Source organism: Tachypleus tridentatus, chromosome 1, assembly GCF_004210375.1.
Source record: "Tachypleus tridentatus isolate NWPU-2018 chromosome 1, ASM421037v1, whole genome shotgun sequence".
NCBI classification, from domain to species: Eukaryota; Metazoa; Arthropoda; class Merostomata; order Xiphosura; family Limulidae; genus Tachypleus; species Tachypleus tridentatus.
Genome location: NC_134825.1, coordinates 158,271,256 through 158,293,852, shown reverse-complemented (window position 1 = coordinate 158,293,852; position 22,597 = coordinate 158,271,256). Strand labels below are relative to the sequence as shown.

General features: G+C 33.1%; 1 protein-coding gene across 2 annotated transcripts in view; it reads right to left on the bottom strand.

The window, feature by feature from the left end:
• The window catches only part of LOC143228723 (uncharacterized), a 48,644-nt gene that overhangs the window by 2,344 nt on the left and 23,703 nt on the right, over positions 1-22,597 (bottom strand). For both annotated transcript variants that reach the window (XM_076460016.1, XM_076460021.1), the window contains exons 2-5: positions 12,916-13,005; positions 4,443-4,937; positions 2,393-2,511; positions 1,193-1,286 (exon numbers count right to left, since the gene is read on the bottom strand). In XM_076460016.1, coding sequence (XP_076316131.1) covers positions 1,193-1,286; positions 2,393-2,511; positions 4,443-4,937; positions 12,916-12,987 — 780 coding nt within the window. In that variant the 5' untranslated portion in view covers positions 12,988-13,005. The remainder of the gene's footprint in view (positions 1-1,192; positions 1,287-2,392; positions 2,512-4,442; positions 4,938-12,915; positions 13,006-22,597) is intronic.

Genomic DNA, 22,597 nt, shown 5'->3' with positions numbered 1-22,597 from the left:
CTTTATGTTATATTTATTTTGATTTGTAGCTTCACTCTTAATGGTATATTAAATGTTCAATCTAAGCTAATCTTAATTTTCTTTATTATTATGTATTACTTTGGGTGGAATTTAGGTGAGCTTCCTCTTTTACATATGTGCATATTTTCATAAACAGATTATTTCTAATTTGTAATAATAATTGCAGTTCAAAATTGCACACCTTTCTGAAATGTAACTTGGTAGTTACATTATTATAATTTACCATCTATACTTCATATTGATGGCATTTTGGAAAGCCCCTCTACAGTTTACCTCAGCCCTCCCAATGAAAATATCCTAGCGCGCCACCACTGACTAAATAACAACTACAAACAATATCCATACCTTACACTTTCAGCACTGGTAACAAAAATGTCTTACCAAAAGAAAACGTGTTTTACTTTTATCTACATTACATTTAACAATATGACTCAAAGACCAAAAATTGGTCTAAAGAACCAATAATAATTATGTTTATACAATTCTTCACCTTGTAGAACATTCTCACAAAGCCAAGAAGTTACTGATGCAGTTTACATGTTAAAATCAAGCTTGAAATAAAATTGGTGTACAACTAGTTAAGCTTGAAAAACTGCTGGACAATAGTCTCTACTAGTTGAACATTAAGTGTGCAAAAACCAAACCTGCCCCATCTCACAGAGGCTGATAATTAATTTTATCACGTCATATCCCCCTTCAAGTAGAATAGTTACTGACAGAGTGGCAAGTGTACTTGCTTCTTTCTATCAAATATTTGAGAAAAACTTATGATGAAGTCAGCCCACTAGATTATCTTTAATTTTGCTCCAGTGGTAAATCTATAAGCTTATGTTAAAAACGTGGTTTTAATACTCATGATAGACATAGCACAGATAGCTCATTGTGCTTAACAACAATCAGACAATACTTAGTTTTCTGTACTTTCCTATACTTTCAATATATAGTTTTCATGAGGTAAGTCAAATTATTTTAAACAAAGCTAAACCAATTTTATGACAATTAAAAAGATACAAGAAGCCTTGGAAATCTGCAGGCTTCATCAGATGGCTATGTTACAACTGTATGAAAATAAATTTAAAATTTATTAAAAACATTTTCAGAAATGACTTGCAAATCCCATTTTTATTTTAAACTTAAATACTGATAATCTATTTGTATAAAAACTAACTACCTGATTACTATTGACTGTTTGATTTCCATCAACATAAAACTTGTAGTGGTACTGACCAGCTGCTAGTGACTTTGTGAGTGAAAATTTGCCATCACTAAAAAAAGTAAAGAAAAGATAAAATCAGTCACAATATGAATTTTATTCCCTTTATAATTAAAATATTTGAGTTAAGTTATGCAACTGTGAAAGTTAATAAAACAGTGAAATATATAAAACTATTAAAATGTATGAAAGCCAAACTATTTCTTGTACTTTTTGAATGATTCATTACTATGTTAGTTTATACCAAGGTTACAGAACATTGTTATTTGATACTGGAATTAAAAACAGAATTTTATATTGTTTTTTCATTATTTGCTGTTACACGTCTAAAAACAAACGTTCAAAAGCTAAATATGTCCATCTATTGAGTTAACGTGAATTTTGGTGGTAAAAGGATGAAGAGTAGGCCTAAACTGCACTTTGAGTTTGTACTTCCATTACCACAGACTAGTTTGGCTCAAGTCTAAGCTCATTTGGCTTGGAAGAGCAAATCAAATAAAGTAAGTCTTATATAGTAGCAGAAAATGAGAGTTACATTGGTTTTAATATATATTCCATTTTAGCAAATAAAAAAACAAGTTACCCAGAAAGTCTGAATTTCATTTTGGGAAAGATCTTAAGTTATGCGAGCCAAGTCATTTATCCCATAATGATAGAATAATTTTTAAATAATTATCTAAAAGCTGTTCTTTATAGAGATTGTTTCAATAAAATGTTCTTAAACATAACAGCCTGAAGTACTTCTAAAATGAGGCAAAGGAAGTTTATGGATGTATACATCCAAAAATCAGATGAATATTTCACGTTTCAATTCTTTTCATTGCTTCCTATACTAATTTTGTAATACTAGCTTTAAGAAATCAGATTCTTTCACATTTAAATGAACAAAATTATAATTGAGGTTTTATGTGCATAGTTTTTTTCGTTTTTAACTGGATCGTCTTGAAACCTTGTTGATAAATAGAAATTGTTTTATTAATTGATACAGTTAAGTAGCCAGTTTGTTTTACATGTACCTTAGTTTACACCCATACACTTTTGAATTCATTTTAAGAAATCTTACCCCCCATTATAAAAATGAAAAATAATTAGCTTTAACCCAATGATACGTTGACTTATTAAATATAGCTAAAATATTTTAAAGATGAAACATTTAACCTTTCTGAAAGACTCCAAGGATCTCCCCAGTTATTGAAACTTCCAGAAACTCCCACTTCTTTTCCTTCTCCATCCCAAATGAAAGTTGCTGGATAAACAGTTTCACTTGCTGGTGAACTCTTAAAGTAATAATAATAATAATAATAAAGTATACAAGTAACATCCATACTTAACATACATTACCAATTTAGTTGTTCAAAAAACTAATACATTTTCTTAATTATGTTATGTTGTGAAAAATCACATGTAATATATCATTTCAAATTTGTAACAAATAGCTTACATGGCAGATTGTTCAAAAAAATGAAATGGTTTAGGCCTAGAACCAACTGTCTTGATACTATGTTTTTAGTTGTAAACTATGGTATTGTGGTTACTTTAAGCATATCATAATTCACATTACAAAACAAAAATAACCTATGCTTTTGACAGATGTAGAGGTGTGAGCCTGTCTTTTCTTTAGGGTGAAAAATGCAAATCATTTGGTATGTTATACATGAAAAATGTATTAACTGTCAAAATCTTTGTAGGAGGAAATAAAGATACTTTCACTCGTTTTTTGTCAAAAACTTGTAGTAATATTCTCTAAAACAATGGGTTTTTGTTTTGTCATGATGAAAAACTCCAAAAAATTTGTTACAAAAGTGTGTAGAAGAAAATACAATAAAAATTAGTTGTTTAAGTTTACTCTGCATTAGCCATCTCTAAGTGATAGAAGGGAGCAAGTCAACACCATCCACTGTCAACTCTGGACAGTTTAATCAATGAATAGTGGAACTGACCATCACATTACAACAGTTAAAACTGAAAAGATGAGCATATCCATTGACTGGTTTCGATCTTGAGAACTACAGATTGAGAGTTCAACTAGTTTCTCTTTATTAAACCACCTTCATAAAAATTTTAAAAATGCATCAATGATTCAAGATATCTTACAAAAATGACTGTACTTACCTGGATAGTAAAAAAAAAAAAAATATTAGTTAAGCATAATTTAAATACAAAATTAGTAGTAACAAACAAAATAAAATTATTGCCAAATATAAGATGATCTAAAACTGAAAATTATCAAAAACAATTATTCCAAATCTATGCTTAATATGTACACCCTTCATTTTTCAAATGCCTAAAGTAGTGATACCACAGAATCTGTTTTGTGATTGAGCTGTAAGTAATTGAAACAAGTTTTTAGGTTTAAGCTGAGTTTTAAAGATATTCACAAAATGAACATCAACACCATGCAATAGGGCCTTATATTTTATTACAGACAGAAAGAACTCCAAACTTAGCTATACCCTTAAAAAAACAAAAAACAAACTTAACCCAAGGTAAAGCAAACTCAGCTGAGGTATTTAAAAAAAAGGCACATCTGTCCTTTTTCATGATCCTTTAACTCATGGCCTATAACTGTCTTCAAAAACTAAAATAATCTATACTCCAGAATATTGGCAAAACAAATAGGCAAGTTTCGAGCAAAGACAGGAACATATGGCTATAAGATAATGAAACATTAATTAATTTAACAGTAGTAGTCATTACATAATACCAAATAAGAATCTAAATTCAATTATGGATGACCAACAAATGAATACAAACAACCTTTCCAAATAGATGGCCAGTCACTAGAGGGTATGAAACTAACAATCAGGTTGTGAAAAGTCCAAAAATTACTTTTTCAGCTTAAAGCAAAATTATGGACTTTCAAAGCCTTTTCTAGTGCATTGAACAGAAACCCAAGTTTTTGCATTAGAAATCCTTAAAATTATAGCTAACTCATAAAGAGCCCTATAAAAAAGACCAGTGATACAACACAGTCAGCAACGTGTCATATCTTTATGCATAAAAATGTCCATTTTGCTCTCTAGAAATTTCTAGCTGTAGTAAGTTCTAATAAAAAATACTCAGGCATCTTTTAACCACAAGTTTACATATAGTCTATATAGTTGTATTACCATTTCTTAAAATTCCATTAACTTCAGACTATAATAAGTTAACGCTTTTACTCAATCTCCTATAGATCATTACAGGAGACGAAATGTGTGGTATTTACCTGGCCTTCAGTCAGTTTTGTTTCACTTTCTTCCACAAGAGTTCCATCATTGGTCCCTTCAGCACTTTGGATTTCACTAGATTTAATAGATTCTGCAACTTTCTCTTGTGAATTAGTCACTGGAGATGCAATGTCCTCACTAGAGGCAGCCTCAGGAGAAGGCACTTGGGCGTTGTTGTCTCCCCCACTTTTATCTTCTGTTTGTTTCATTTCTTCGTCTATATTCTCAGGTGTCACTGATTGGACTGGTTTGGTAGGCTCTTGTATGCATTTCTGATCTCCATCTTCTTGTTCTTGGGTTTCAGTTTCTTTCTGTGATTCATCTGAAGTGTGTTCTTTCTCTTCAGTTTTCTGCTCAGTGGAAGCTACTTCACTAGGCTTCTCATCTGTAGATGTCTCCTTTGTTGTTTCACCAGCCTGTTCTTCCTTCTTTTCCTTTCCCTCTTCAATTTCACCTGCTTGGTTTGTAGTTTCGGGTTTGGTTTCATTATTTTCCTATGGGTAATAACATTTGATTAAACAATTTGGTATATATCAAGCCACAAGTTTTTACATCTGTGTAATACACAATATCAAAAGTGAAGCATATAATTTAAATATTACTCCCAATAAAAAAAAAAAACCAACAAAACTCAATAAATGTACAGAAAAAATATAATTATGTTGCTCCAAAAAATATAATTGCATACATACTTCAATATTTATTCCACTTGTGTGTACTTGTTGATATAGGCTAAATTAAAAAAACAAACAAACTTTAATATATCAGATGTGGGCAATCGAAACTAATCCGCAGGCTACACGTGATATACGACATTAGGATTTGTGATAATTATATACACACGACGTTCAAACGCAAGGTAAAGAAAAATAATCACAGATTAATTTCGTAATATTAAATTATATTAGGCTTATGCTGTACACGCTTTTCAGATAACATTGTTAACCAGATTTGTTGCGACACTTTTTAAAACGATTCAAGAGAGAAGGGCTCAGCTTAACTCCTAGAGGGCTGCATGCACCCGACGGTTGCAAAACACTAACAAAACATTCTAACCTATTAACTTAATCCTCTTTAGCCAATGCCTGTCAATGTACGAAACCAATGGAATATAGAATATCTAAAATTTATCTATTATTCATAAGGATATTTCAAAACACACAAAAGCGATAAATCGGCCTTCATGTTCGGAACATCACAGATAGTGAATATTAGATGGAACAAAATAGAAAACTTTTTTATTGCATCATCGTGACCCTGTTTTAAGCACCGGGTTAAATTTACAAATAATTAACACAAAAGGGAATGACTGGAGCTTCATTAAGAATAGGAAAATAATAAAAACATTTTAAAACTCAAGATACTTGTATAGTATCGAAAATGCTAATTTCGATCAATATTTCTGTAATTCATTTTCGTTTGACAAAAGTTTTGTTAAAAATCATATTGCATAAATATAAAATTAGTGAATCATATTCACAGTAAATTGATTTGTACTACTGGAAGAATATTTACAAAAGTGTACAGAGATTCAGATTTGTTTGAAATTTGAACAAACATGAGTTCAAAAAATACGTAAATGATGAAGTACCCCTATTTTCAATACCGGAACAGAGCAACATTACAGTTTTACTCAACAAGTATCCATACAAAACAAAAAAAAGTGAATTTTTAAAACATTAGACAAACGTTTCTCAATAAACGCAACAGATGTAACCAGATAGTTTCATTCCTTTGATTTCCACTGAAAATGCGAAAAAATTAGTTAAATTTAAGAAACTTGTGTTGTGCAGAGTTCTTGAAAACAAAATAGATACAAGATATTATATCCAGTTCTGCTTTTTTAAGCATCACGTAACAAACTATAAAAGTAGTTAAGACAAGACAATATCAGATTTCAGTAGAAAATCTTTTCAAAAAGCTATTAAGTGATATTCTGTTGGTTTATGGGCTAGAAGAATTAGGTTATTACATCGCGTAAACAAAGACTAACTTAAAATAAGTAATTTCTAAGTGCACTTGAAATTTGAAACGAAGTTCTAACATTAAAAAGTATTAAACAATTTTAGTCAAGTTTTATATTTACACACACACACACACACACACACACACAGTTTTGTAGTTAGACTCGGGTTTCAGTGAAATACACTTACTAATTCCACATCCTTACTTTGGCACCAAAATACACGTGTCAGTACTCAAAGTTACGAGAAAAACAAAGACAAAAGAACAAACGAATCTAAACGAATTACTTTATTTCAGTACTGTCTTGTAGAATTTCGTACATGGCAAAATTAAAATACTAAGTTCATGCAATTGAATTTGTTTAATTCAAAGTTTCGCGTAAAGCTAAAAAAGCTATCTATTGATGTTTGTTTGTGAATTTCGCACAAAGCTACACGAGGGTTATCTGCGTTAGCCGTCCCTAATTTTGCAGTTTAAGATTAGAGGGAAGGCAGCTAGTCATCATCACCCACCACCAATTCTTGGATTACTCTTACCAGCAAATACTGGGATTGACCAGTAATCCGAGGGTGACGAGTTCGAATCCCTTAACCCCATGGCCATCTACCAACGTATAACCATCCGTATCTTTGTGCAGAAAGACTATATGGAAAAGCAGCTAGTTAACAGTACACCAAACCACAATCTTGTGACTACTCTCAATGGAATAATTAGACGTGACCAGCACTTATAGCACATCCAAGGCGCCAAAGTGTGAAACGAAAATTTTCCGACAACGGGACAAGTTATTAAATTAGATTCGCAGTTCCCGTGAGCTAAATATTAGGCTTACAGCTGGTTAAAACCAATATCTTCAAGGAACTCTAATACTAAATCTCTCCGACTGTGTTACGGACCTATATTCTTGTTGTATTGAATTTAGCCCGTTTAGGGAGCCTACACGGCGTCCGAACAGTCTGGATCCGTATGTGATTTTTCAGCTTTTATTAATTTCATATGTAACTCGTATGTTATCAAAGCGTGAGAAGATCGTGTTAATCCTACGTGGCAATGAGGACTGATCTCGGTGGAATTTAATGTATGCAATCCCGAGAGAAAGACAGACATAACTCACAGCACTGTTAGGAAATTTCTAGCTAAATTTAAACAGACTGCCATTGTGAACCATTGATAACGACACAAATATGTTTCACAGTTGTTAAAGAACAGAAACGGTATCAAAATTTGTTTCGAATTAGGATAGCATATGGAATACAGTTTACGAAATTCGCTGAAGTGCCTATGGTTCCAGACTTTGGATTGTTGTTAAAATTACGTGACATAATGTATATTTTACATCTTTGAATTTTTGTCCCACTTCAGAAAATTTCTAGAAAATTTCAGATGACAACTTTTCTTAAATGAACTCACATCAGTTTGTTATATTTTGATAATATAAATAATCCTGTAGAGATTAATTAAGGTATTGGAAGTAGCTGGGTTGTAATTTAAAACTACTTCAAAATAAACAAAAATTTACAAAAAATAATTCTTCGTTACACACACACACACACACACGGACTGGCTACAAATTTAGTACTAAAAATTGAATTTAAATAGCTTTCAAGTATACAAAATGGTCAAAGAGGCGTTTTTACAAAAAATGTTTTGGAAAAATACAATTTTAATGTTACATCGTTTTCGGTTTCTAATGAACAATTTTGCTCTAGCTCTCAAACTCAATTTTAAACTGTTCACGGACTTTAATAACGGCACAATCATTCAACTGAATTAATTCTTATTTACATAAATACACCTGTCTTGTATTATCTTTCCCTACAGTAGACCAGTGGTAAGTTTACGGACTTAAAACGCAGAAACTCGGCGTTCAATTCTTTGTGATAGGCCTCCAATGGCACAGCGCACGTCTGTGGACTTGCAACGCTAAAAACTAGGCAGAACACGTTTAGCCCTTTGTATAGCTGTGGGCGTAACTACGAACAAACAAATCCCTCAATCACAGCGAAGGTAGCTCATTGAGTAGCTTTGTGCTAAAAAAAAAAAAAAAAAAAAAAAAAACAGTACCAACTCCATATCTAGTCAACATAGACCTTTGGGAAGAATACCATAATTATAGCTAACAAGCACGGGAAAGTTTTCTACAAACCTGTGTCCAGTCAACAACAGAAAAATGTGATAACTTTACCCAGACTAATTTTTCAGTGCTTATGACTAACAAGCACAAAGTCCTACTATGCCTACGAGCAAGAATCAAAGAAATCATCGACGACTGTTGAGAATATATATCAGAATAAGACAACTGACTGTACGGAGTTAATTTTTGCACACTAGGTCACAAACGACTTACCGTTGTACACTTAAGAAACGTACAAGTACTTCTATATCAAAACAAGTTTCTTTGGCAAAAATCATCTTTCCGTCAAAATATTTGTATCCAAGTTTACATCACTTGCCATTGTTATAGTCTTCTAAAAGGTAGATGCAAATAAACAAAATTATTGCGCTTACAGCAAAGACAACCAGTTCGTTGAAACTGTTAAGTTCACTCGCTTATTCACAACAGCGTTCTCACTTAGTGACTGTTGTACCGAATTAAAGTATACAACACAACAGGGCAAAAGAGGGGGGGGGGTCTTAGGTTAAAATACGAGTGAAGTACTTCATTCAGTGTTGTCACTATTATCTCCACCAATCACACAGCGTGAGAATTGGAGACATCGTGAGAGAAAGTAATCCGGGTGGAAGTGGACGGTGTGTTAATTCAACTGTTAGTAATTCCTTATACAACGTTTCTAAAGTTCCTTTTAATCTTTCTAGTAAATTAAAGAGGTATTTCCGACAAGAGCTTCTTTAGAAAAGTTATGTAACGTAAGCCTGAAACGAATCGGATAACAAACATGAATTTACTATCAAAACTGATCTGTTAAAAAATATTAACCACATTAATTTATGTTTTGATAAAACTACGAAATATGACCAACAATCTGGATGAATGTGGTGCAAGAGAAAACTTAATATAAGCCTATTATAAAATTCAGGGTGTACTTTTAATGAAAACAAACTATTAATGCAAAGATAACCCATGTCGATATACAAGTTAATTAATTATACTCAGTTTTGGCTTGTTTTTTTGCTTTGAAACCGACACTAACTTTTGTTTGACCAGTTGAAGATTTTGGATAAAACATTGCAAAACAAAGCGGAAAATGGAAGAAATCAACCATATTTGTTAATAGACATTAAAATTGTTGTAACTGGTGTCCATATACTGATTCATTACTATAGTTTTAGCGCTAGTCTTTCGACTATTTCTAGATTAACCTATAAGAGAAGAGCAAAACGTTCCCAAATATCTTTAGTCCGAGTCGCTTGCAACTGCTAGATATTCAGAATAAAAAAGATTTAACACATTTTTGAACAAGTTGTATTCCTCGCTCTTCTCCAAATAATTTTAACTTTATAAACTTTCGGTTAATTCTAACTAAAGGTGGAACTTTAGGCTTAGAGCCAGACAGTTTTTATTCAAATCGAAATGCACGTTACAATTTACTTCAAAATGGAAAGTGTATCTTAGAGAATTCTTCTACTGGATAATACTTGTATGCTAGTGAAAACGCTAACTTTCTAATAAAAAAAAAAAATGTATTCGAGGAAAACTCCTTTTCTTTCAAACTTGGTACGCTTTGAAACATTTCCCCTTCTACTGAACAGTGTGTGTGTGTGTGTGTGTGTGTGTGTGTGTGTAGTGAAAACTTTTCTTCTACTGGGAAAAAAAAAACATCCTCAGATGAAACTACTCTTCGATTGAAAAAAAATGTACCCTAACCGTTTAAAAAGTGTGATGGGTTATGTAGAAAGTTAATTCTACACAAATTGGATCGTTAGTAAAAAGGCTCTGCCCCATTTTAAGTAGATTAAAGTTCAGTGAAAAGAGTGGTCTTTACTTGAGGAACTAACTGCGTGAGCTAACACGTCGGTAAACTTCATGATGTTCAAACCCGAGAAGTAAATGTACATGTTAATAGGACTTCATATAACGATGCCAGTCACGACATGGAGAATACTTCTGAGAACTATTAATACTGTTCGTTTACTACTTTAATGTAAAGTATAGATCACATGTGCATTCTACGAGGACATACTCTTCCACTATGATTTCATAACATTTTAATTGTGGTTACAATAAACTTTAAGCATAAACCCAGTAATCTGAGTACAGATCACATGTGCATTCTACGAGGACATACTCTTCCACTATGATTTCATAACATTTTAATTGTGGTTATTTAGGTTGTCAATAAACCTTGTTTGTTTGTTAAGCATAAACCCAGACACTGGACTATCCGAGTCGTGCCCACCATGAATACGGAGATCCGATTTTTATCGTTATAAGCCCTTAGACTTACCGCCAAGTCAGGGGAGATGGGTAGACGATAAAATGCAAGAGGTTATGTATAGAACAAGTTGGGCTTATTCACCGAGATGGGGGCTGGACGTTGCCTACTCGTTAATTTTTTGGACAACAGATCCGAGGGTCATGATTTGCGTCTCGTTGCAACAAAATCGCGCACTCCGTACTTTAAGGGCCGTGAGTGTGTTATAAGAGAAACGGTCAAATCACACCGTCAGGTTTGAATAACTCGAGTTGTTGGTTGGTTCTGTTGATAGACTGCATTTTCCCTCTAATTTGTCGGTTTTAAGTTAAGGATGGCTAGCATAGATAGCCTTTGTGTTAACTTTGCGCGAATTAGTCAAAACAAACGTCACACTTGAAATGCATGAGCCTGAGCAGCAAACAACGAGACTTTCAACTATACATGATTCATGTTAATGTTACTGTAGTAATGGTAGTCAATGCTATTTCAAGGTATCCTTTGCTATCTAAAAATACGTCAATTTTCGAGCTAATATCCAGTTGTCCAAGTTGGTTGGTTATGCATTTCGCGTAAAGGTATTCGAATGCTACCTTCGCCAGTCTTCGTTAATGTTGAAGTGATGACTACAGTCGCTAGGTGGAAGGGAGCTAGCAAAGATCAACCACCACAAACTTTTGGGTTACTATTTTATTGACGAAAAATGGAATTTACCATCACTTTATAACGCTCCCACAACTGAAAGGGCGAGGATGTTCGGTGACCCTCATATTACTAGTAGATTTCCCTAACCACTATGCCTCATCCAGCTAAATAGTAATTTGGTTTAAAATAACAGTAAGTTAGTGACATCAGGAAAGATACCAGGTGTTTGTTTATTTAATTAATATATATATTTTTTCAAATCCCGTAAACAAAATTATGGGTGAAGAGTCTCTGAAAACGTGCTTATCAAGTTGAACATTTTGCTAGAGTTGCACGTAGTCCAATGTTACAAGTTCCACTCAGATAACAAAAATGAGGCAAGACTTTCTTAGACTCAAAAATTGTGTATGAACAAGTTTTTAAAATATTTTTTTAAATATCTAAGTTTATTTTTGATGCAGTAATGGGATTATTTCGACAAATTATTCGATATATGTTACGTAATATGATATAATTACATGCTCCACCAGGTGGCAATGTATTGATTGTACAATGCGCACACGGTTAACAGACAATATTGGCATTACAGTCTCGAAACATTCATGGTCTAAAGCATATGGTAAAGAACCTTTGGAACTTAGGATTAGTGTTTTTGCATGCAGTGACGTTGTGCTTTTGTGTTGAAAGATAGGACAATGACGACTATCACCGAATTTCGCAACTCAGAAAACCTACCTGCACCAAAATAAAGTTGTTTTTAAAGAATACTGGGATCTATCTATTCAAAATTGGGCGTAGCTTGCAAGGGTGTTTCCTCTATTATTGATGGGCTGTGCAAAGTGTACCTTCACTTATCGTCGTCTTATTAAGTCGACTACAAGATTCAAAAGAAAAACTTGGCGTACAATAAATACGCAGAGATCTAGGGTTCTCTCTCAGTCAACGGATTAATCTATTATTCCACTTACTTCCTCATCTTACCCTAAACATTTTATGAAACAAGCATGAAAAAACAAATTATTTCCCTATTTAGTTATTGAATTTTTCAAGTTTAGTTATTTGGACAATCAATCATTTATAGTTAGTTCTAATTAGGAAATAGAAGTGAATTGTTAATGGATAAATATAAAATCACGTAGATTTATCAATTTGTAAAATAAAAGCCAACAAAAGGAAAACTAAATATAAAAAATATTACGTCAACTACATGAACAATAGATGTCGCCACAATCAAAGGCTACGAACAGAAGTTTTAAAAAAAGTTAAATTAGATGTAATAATCCTTTAAATGGTTTCCATTCACGTCTTTTTTTTTATAAAAATATATTCTAAGCTAGTTTCGTTAAACTACTCTGTTCTTAAAAGGAACAATTATTCCTAGTTTTCTATGGTGACGAGAAACCCACTTGAAGTAAAAATGCATTTTAAAAGACGTCTTTAGCACACATCGGTCGTGGTTTTCTTTGGTTTTTCAGCCTACTTTACTAACCTTTGCAACCGATTCTCCTCCTGTTGCTTCTTCCTTGTTGTCAGCTTTCTGCTTACTCTTTTTCTGACCCATGGTTCGAGCTGTGCGACTCTGCAAATATGAACAAACTAAATAGAACAGTAAACACTATCGAACATGCTACTTTTGTTCGTGAACATTACCAGCATTTAACGATTATTTAAAAAAGCTAGAGTCAAAGTATTTAAACATGTAAACTAACCTTTAAAAATACTTAAAACAAATAGTTTTAATTTTATTCGCGTTGACGGGTTTTATATAGTTGCAGCAACCATGATAGAGCTTATACTTGTGTGCATGCGCGCGCTTTTTATAGCAAAGGCAGTTGAAAGGCAATTAACATTTCAAAACTCGTAATCTTACTGGATGATCCTAACACGACTTTGATGATCCAAAACATGACTGACATACGTTAGAATTTAAAATGTTCCAAAAGACAAACTTAGCTGATGAAACCTAAAAAAAAATAAAAACAGCACAAAAAGTTTTAAAACTTAACTTTATCCTTATTTCGCTTAGTGTTATATTTTTAAAGGTTTTGGAAAACAACGCCAACTTAAGAGGATAGGTTTCAGAATTCAATACAAACCGAATAAGGTTTACGACTGGGTTACGACTGGTTAAATAAGAAATTTATAAACAAGAAAACTGGTTGCAACAGGAAAAAAAATGTTAGAAAATCCATTGGTTCAACGGCACTGACAATTTTTAGATATGCAAACAAACAAGGCTACGACTGGCACTTAAGTTATAAGCCTTTTAAAATCAGAAATAGACTTAAATGTATAGTACAATAGTAAAGTTTTGGTTTTTAACGTACCTCATCAGGTTACGTAACGCTAACTTGTTTTTTTTAATGCTGAATCAACTTCTCTCATTAGCAGTGGCTCAATTTTATAAATTAATATTTAAGAGTACAAAACAGGACCGTATGAAGTGATAAGGTTGCTCAGACCATAGCGTGACCATTTTTCTGACTAATGTATTAAAACTTGCTTTTAATTAAATAAATTACTCTGCGTGTATGTACTATTTGCACTTTGTAAAAATGGCTCAAGATTCGATTGCATAGCATTGAATTTAAGATTTTCTGAGTGAGGTTCAAGCCTCCAGATCCCCCTAGAAAATGACATGCTTTCCACACACAGTGTGTCGTTGGTTGTAGCAATGACCTGACCAATCCAAAAGTTGCTTCCTAAGACAATGCAAAACTATGCAAGAGTGAATTATTTTATCAGACGTTTATTGGAGGAAGAACATTGACAAAACACGAAGAACAATACACTACGATCAATATTCAAAATTTAAAAGTTACATATATCTTAATGTGTTAGATAAATCTGTGCTTTAAGTTCTATCAACCGAGTAAAAATATTTTCAAATTTAATTACTCGGTTGTGTTCAAACTTTTCACCTGTTAAATGAACTAAAAGAACGATTACTTGAAAATATTTGAAACTGCTTGAATATATAAACTGTATAAAACTTTCTAAAATTTTAGCAGAACAAGCTATTTCTGATGTTTTGAAAGGGGCGTAAATGCGAGCTTACAACTGGTGCCTTATGGCTGTGTGTTTAACAACTCACTTCAAGTCTATTTAAACTGCTCAGTAACAAATAGAGATTCTTTGGCCTTACTGTATAAAATGCAAAGAATTTCTATAGAAGCCAAGTTTACAAACATTCTCTAACTAGAAACAATCAGTCATAGAATATCATTTTGAACACCGTTAATTAAACACAAGTTTACTTGACTAGCACACAAAAATGTCGAAATTACACGATCAATAATACGAGATCGTTATTATATACGATATACCCAATACCACTTCACTTTCAGTTGACCTTCAATATACAAATGTTCAGATCAATATTACAGTTTCACAAAATAGTTCTCACGAACTACATTCACAAATGTAAGACTATGCTATCAAGAAAAAGAACATTTTTGATATTAGGTTACCAGAAATAAAATGTTTGAATTCTCACGATGGCATTTAGAAGTTGAATATTGAGTAACTTATCGTTGGTTGGTTTAATACAACGTTCGTCGCTTACGAGGTGTCTTAATTGTCTACTGTTTCAATTCTACTCGGTCAGTTTGGCAACCCACAAGGCAGAATGGACAAAAAGGACTTTCGTCTAATTTTCATCTACGAGAAAAAAAACGTGAACGAAAAGCTACCGAAACTACACGCAACATCAACCAGACATTCGGCTATGGATCTCTTACTGAATGTGCAAGTTCAGCGTTGGTTCGACATGGAAATGAAAGTCTTGAAGACAACGAAGGTCGTGGAAGGAAGACTTTCTTTAGATAAAAACACATTAAGGGAATCAGTTGAGACAGATCTTCGCACAACAGAACGTGAGCTTGCAGAAAAGCCAGGCACAAGTAAAAACACCCAAGTGCGATTGTAAAAGACGAAAAAGTTGGATAAGTGGGTTCCGTATGATCTGACTGAAGATCAACAAAATTGGCCTTATGAGACCTGTCAATGTTGACACTCCAAAAATTGAACAAATTTGAAATCGAGGTTCTGCCTCATCTACCTTATTCTCCAGACATTTCCCCTACAGATTTTAATTTTTTTACAAGACTGACAACTTTTTGAACAAACGCTTTCAAAACCAGGCAGCTGCAGAAGAAGCTTTCGGAGAGTTCACTGACCATAGAAACTGACGTCTACAGCAAGAGCATAAACAAAACACCGTTATAAGTTGGCAAAAGTGTTGAAGCAAATGGTGGTTACTTTGGTTAAAATACAGGTTTTACAACACTGGTGTATACTTTTTCAAACTTCGCAATTCAAAAGAGACATTTACTTCTGAAGAACCTAATGTTTTCCTCTCCTAGAAGAACCAACTCTGACTTAACACTTTCGATATAGTAGTGTCGTAAGATATACTTAAAGAACGTTATTTGTAATATAAAATAAATGCATTTATATGTACACAAGTACGATGTGGTTCAGAAATAATCAATCTTTGTTTTGTTTTTTGTTTTCCACGGGACGGAAGAAATTTCAGAAACATATCCACACACGTTTACAACCCCTGGAGTGTATAAAAAAAAAATAGTTTCCACTTTCGAGAATATGTACAACTACACTTGTCACGAGACATTAATATCACACACACTATTTTTTTAAACACTGCATTTTTTAATCTAGTTCCTTAGGAATTAGAAGAGAACTAGATAAAGACCGTAGTGTTAATTGAACTGTTATATTTTTAGAGATACTCAACGCTTCAGTTCCCAACTGTTTACAGTACGTATTTTGTTAACTTGTACGAGTTTTCACAACTTGCAACAAAACGATAATCGGTTACTTGGAAAGTTAAACATCAGTTATTCCTTCGCAATGGAAAAAGTGCGATAGCTGGAAAGTAGACAAACTACACTAACTGTGTCTGAAGTTGACTTACAACAATCGAACACCTCCTGGTATCTATTTTGTGTACAATATATTTCAAAATAAAACAGTTTCGGGCAACGGTTGATTCCAACATAAAGATACTTTTCAACCACATTTGATGTTTACATATTCCATCCTTCGAACTTGCTTCGTGTTTAAATATTACATTTTGAATCCAATTCTGGTATCTCGGAACGACAAAGAGGTTTAAAACTATACGAGCAAACGTACAGACAGGTGTTACAGCGATCAAAAGTTAATACTAATTCGTTATTGTACTATATACATAAATTTAGGTTCCAAGTGCAAATAAAATTTACAACATGTATTCATAATTCCCTGGATCACTTCGAAATAATATCACATAAACCCCTTTAACAGTTTTAAGCTAAGTATTTCATACCATGTTTCAAATTATTTATTCTGTAGGGATTCATAAACCTCAAACGAGAGGTGGGAAGCGGTTTGCTTTCCCCTTTTCCGTGCTCAAAGTTCAAAGTTTCGAACACGTACAAGACAACTTCACTGGTTTCCACGACATTTTATTAAAGGAACACATGTGGTAAAGGTGTTGTATTGAAGAGTCCGAGAATTCAAATCAGCCACAAATGAATAAATATAAATATAGGTGCACAACTAACTACAACAACAAACACGGCTATCCAATTAGTAAACAAGTTTATTAATTCCATACATACGTGAATATTCAAATTTGTTTGTTTCTTCGAAACTGAAAAATAGTTAATATCCAAGAAGCAAGTTTTTGTGCAGTGGTGTCACTACCATGTGTTATTTATAAACTCTTTCAGTGGCAATTATATTTTTAGATACACAGTTAAGAAAGTAAAAAAATGACACGATTTAATAAATCCACAACTTAATCGAAACTTAAAACTGGTAAACTTTGGAAAGGTTAAAACGGCACGCGTTGTCTTGATGGCGGTAAACTTTTCCAGTCTCAATGTGTATAATAATCACACTGAGGCTGAAACAAAAGGTTATGTAATGTGACCCATGAATTCGCCCTTGGTAATAAAAGAGGCGAGGATCAAACTGATAATATTTATAGGGTAATCCCTCTTTCAGAGTTATACATTAGATTTTACGTTCCTGTAAGTAACCCTTCTTTCAGCGTCATGTTATTTTACATTTGTTTTTTCTTCGTCAAAAACATTATTTTGAGAAGGGGAGAGTATGATTACCTTAGTTTCGAAAACAAACTGAGAAAAACAACCAGACATATCAGCACCGATTTCTCTAGAATGGTTCGTTTGTTGTTGAAGGCATCTAATTATCACTACCCACTGCCAACTCTTATCAACGAATAGTGGGATTGACTGTTACATAATGCTCCCACAGCTGAAAGGGCGAGCATGTTTAGTGTGATGGGGATTCGAACCCACGACCATCAGATTACGAGTCAGGCTCTCTAACCACCTGGCCATGCCGGGTCTTTCCAGAATGGTAATTGAAACAAACTGAACCAAATAAATCTCATAATTTGATGAAAAATCTATAATTCCTTGAAAATGATTTATACTCTACGTTTAGATCATGCAATTTCGCCGGAACAGAAGTTCTTCGTTTGAGCTTTGCGTCGCTAGAACAATCCAAGTACAAAACTTGTGTTACCTCTTTATATAGTTTTTAAAAAATGATTTGTTTTCATACTTAAGCCTACTTTATCCATTTTGAGATTCTTATAAAAGACGAATTCATGTTTCACACGAAAGCAAGAAATAGACAAGGGGAGGCAGTGACGAGAAAATAACAAAATCAAATACTTTAAGTTATAGAAACGTTTTAGTAAATTTGTTTGATCTCTAAATAAAAACAATATAACAAATCTATTTAAATTATTTCTACGTGATAATTGACAACACAATATTTAAACGTATAGGAGTACATGGAGTTCTTACAAAGGGTGATCGATACGTAGAAGGAATTTTAACTAATAAAACATAATTCTGCTATTTATAAAACTTTCTGCATATAATTGTTGTTTAAATCCACCATCACGTTAGCTCGTGTCTTCGTAACGGTATCGAAACGCTTGTAAACAAAATATTTCTGCTATAACACGACTTATCGTATTGGTTTAGATTAAAATTGTGGTTGTCTCACAATGGATACTAACTAATCCAAGACTTGTTTTTCCCAAAGTGAAAACTATGTTACATATAATGACGCTGGTTTAGAAGCGCTCTCACAGAGAGACCTATCATTTATATTTATTATCAGTCTTATCAGAATGTTTTTTTTAATCGATAAATAAAGCTGAATATTTAATTAATAGCCACAATAGAGGGACATCCGCCTCTTAACTATCAAAATCACTTTTTAAAATCAAAAATATAAATGGGGTAAGACGTGTTGTGGAACTAATGTTTACTGAGGGCATGCCTCATACTCTAAATTCCCTCCAATAGGTGTCACTGTATTGATATTAAGTTACTGTTACATACAAGGTATTAACTGCCTAGATGTTTTAATTATTGATAGATCCTCAAATTTTCTTTTGTTGTTGTCGGAAGTAAAATTTTCCATATCTTTAATTTTAAAATTAGTTCCATAGTTCTCCGACAGGACACGAACAAAAACATTCTGATAAGTATGAATTTAACCGTTCCTTATAACTCACTACAAACAAGATTGTTTTATAGGTGGAGTTGTTTTCGTGTAGATTAAATTAGTTAGGTTTAACCTGCGAATGTAATTGTATCAATCGTATTCTTAACAAATCTTAAAGTAGCAGAATAAACCTCAATTGTTGAAAATTTCAATTAAACCAAAGTAATCAAATGTGCTTCAGCAACTGTTTTAAAATATAATCCAACGTCCTTCGGTGTATTGTAAAGACAATTGTTCTCAGACTAAACGTTTTTAGACGTATCATCTAACTCGATTCGTTCAGGTCGGATGGAAAACGTTTACAACCTATCTGAACAAATATAAAACTGACGTCATATTCCTGGGATAAAAAGTATACAATAGCAACCGATTGTTTATCTATTAAACAAGTAACCAATCAAATGCGCAAGAATTGTTTAAATTCACTATTATACTTCACACTAGAGGATTTATGGAACACGGCGATACCAACAGCATTTTTCATTTTTTAAAAATAAATTAAGCTTGTTTTTCTAAAAAAAATCTTTAATTCAAGCTCTTGAAGAGAGTTAAAAATAGTACGTGGCTAATAAGGAAATTATAACTAACGCTGGCAATTCTTAACATTTTCTTGTCTTCACAACAGTGTTCTTAATATATTTTATTTATTGGTATAAAGAATTGTTCATTAGATATGCCATTTTATACCTTTCACTGCCCAGTGGGAATTAACTACCTGTTGCATAATAATGAGTAATTTTTATTTTTGCTTGTTGTGACACATAGTGGAACGAACTGGAGACAAAAATTAAAGCCACTTATTTTCTGTTGAAAATACACTGACAACAGCCACAACTGAGATGAAGTGAAATATTGATTTTTTTTTTCTTTTTAACGACACACGCCATTAAAGAATATGTAACCAACGAAACCATGCATTCACAGGCAACTTAGAGCGTAAACTATTCAAATTAAAAATAAATTAAAGAACCGATGGGGCATAAACCCTAATCAGTTGTTCTGATATAAAAGATTTACAGATATAAAATTAAAAGCAGAGAAACTTAAACCTTGTACAATGAATTGTATATTCGCTTGGTTCCAGTTCAAGTTATACGGAATACATAATCCTGACAAAGAATTCGCTTGAGCCCACTTTTCAGCGTTGTACACGTCACACATACTATCAAGTCACCATTAACGTGAGATCCCCCGAATCTCTATTTCCTCACAAAATATCTTAAGAACTGCTAAAATGCAACATTAAAAGATCCACTCGATCTACACATCTGTAATAAACCTTGACATAGTTAGATCTGTAACAATAAATCACCCGTGTCAAATTATTTAAAAATAACATTTTTTTCGGCCGCTTTATACTACACGTTAGCAATAACAATCGTTCACTATATACAGTTAGTGGGCTTTACAATGTTAAATACAGAACTTAAAGTTTCCCAAACCGTGGTGCACAAATTATTCCCTCCTGGGAGGGAGGGAGGGGAGGTGGAGTAATTAGGGTAGAGGTCGTGTAATAATGAAAATAAGTAATTACTACAACAGAAATAGCATTATAATGCTTATCCGAGTATTATATATCTCAAATTAACTCTCTTTCACTCATTTAATAAATGATTCTTGCGCGCCCCCTGCTTGTTTTATTTAAGTGAGGATTGACGTGGGAATAGATATTTTCTTGCATTTCTTTACGGCATTTGCGAAACTGTGCGCGCGCGCCCTGTTGTTCGCGATGCAGATCTAGTGAATAGTGGTATAATGTTTCACCCTATTACTACCTTCACGTTGTGCAACTTTGTAATATATTAAATCTCTACTTCTAGACTTCCTACAGATCTGGGGCACACCCACAAAACTGATTTTTATGGTGATCAGAGTTCGAAAAGTTGGTACTCGTGCAGTGGTAACAGAGGAAACTGAAACTGCTTTGAAACTTGTACATGATCGAACATAGACAACCTAAGAATCCCAGTCAGATCCATAGGGATAAGATGTTGGGAAATCCGAAAAATTTCGTTAGTGATAAGACGAATAGATAAAGCCACTTTGTACTTGGGTACGGAAATACGTTAAGCTAACAACAGTAAACCGATGATTATTTTATAAATAAGGATTCATTTTATATGAGCAAAAAATATTTAATATTTTAACGTTCTCTTAAAAAAACATTACTTGTCAATTTGTTACAGATTCTTATCCTAATTTCCCTCAATGTAGAACAGTTTTCTTTAAAGTATTTCATTATAACTATCAAATTATGTGCTAAATAAAGTACCACACGGAAATGTTAATCAAATGTCATATCGAAGAACCCAGAACTTAAGATTACTTGGAGAAACTTTAACTTGATAGCGACAGCAGAGTACATCTGAAAGCAGTCAATGGAGTGTAAGTAATGGGTAGATTTTCGTTAATAGTCAGAATGAAATAAAAGAAATTCTAAATCATGTACGTGGTCGTGATGGTAATTAAGTAAAATATTGTAGGTTAGCGTTACTTTACGCGCTTGTTTCCATGGTAACCACATGACGCACTCTTCATTATTACGTTAGCCGGATATTCATTGAACATAATTACAACTGCCCCTGGAATTATGTAATCAATGCACCGTGTTTGTCTCTTGAATTAAAGCCCAAAACTTGAAACTAGACGCGAACAAAGCTTAGAAAACCATTATAAACAAAGAGCATTCATATACAAAACTATTTGAACTATGTCCGTTGGAAAGTGAGGGTATATAGTTAGAATATTTAAAAACAAAATGATCAAACGCGTATTTCAAATACAACTGAAGTTTAAGAGAATATTTGAGTATAACCATGCACTCTTGCTTGTTTGCTTCAAAATTGTCGCGCAAAATTGAAACCAGTTCTAGGTAAAACAACCGCCTTGTCTTTTTCAGTTTATTTTTATCTGGCCGAACATTGCAAATCAACCGTCAACCTTACAGCGCCCCCACAGCCACAGAGTTACGAACACGTTTTTGCGATAAAGAGATGCGAAAATTGAACACTCCGATTCATAGTCCTAATCGCGCGATTAATTTATGTAATTTGCAAGTTAAATGGAACAATTACAGCGAAGGATTCTTTTTCATTGCTTCCAACAATGAAGAAAAATTCCAAGGAAACGAGGTTCACGACGATACGTCTTTGCTAAATACGTCACGTAAAGTTTAATTCCAAGCTAAAGTTCACCGCCACCAAAAAAAAAAAAGTACAAAAAATCTGATTTACAACACCTCCCACGAGAAGGGGCTCACGTTCTTCGATTCTATTCTTGTTGAATCAGATTAAAACTTTTTAAAATAAATTAAAATAATTTTTGCGAGTAAACAATACCCAAAAAAAGGGACAAACAGACTTTATACGCAACTTGTACATGTTTTTTCCCCTAGTAGTAGAATGCTTTCTTAACAATATTCTTGCTTATGTTTCCCTGCCACCATCACCGTTAGCAATAGAACTTCAAAGATTTCTTGACACATCTTACTAAGCTTTTCAAATTTTTGTGGGTCTAAAAAAAAAAAAAAGTTAGTTTCAGAGTAGTTAAACATACCACATTATTCCCCCCTCGTGTACGGATTTACTGTATACACATTTATTTTAACACTTACC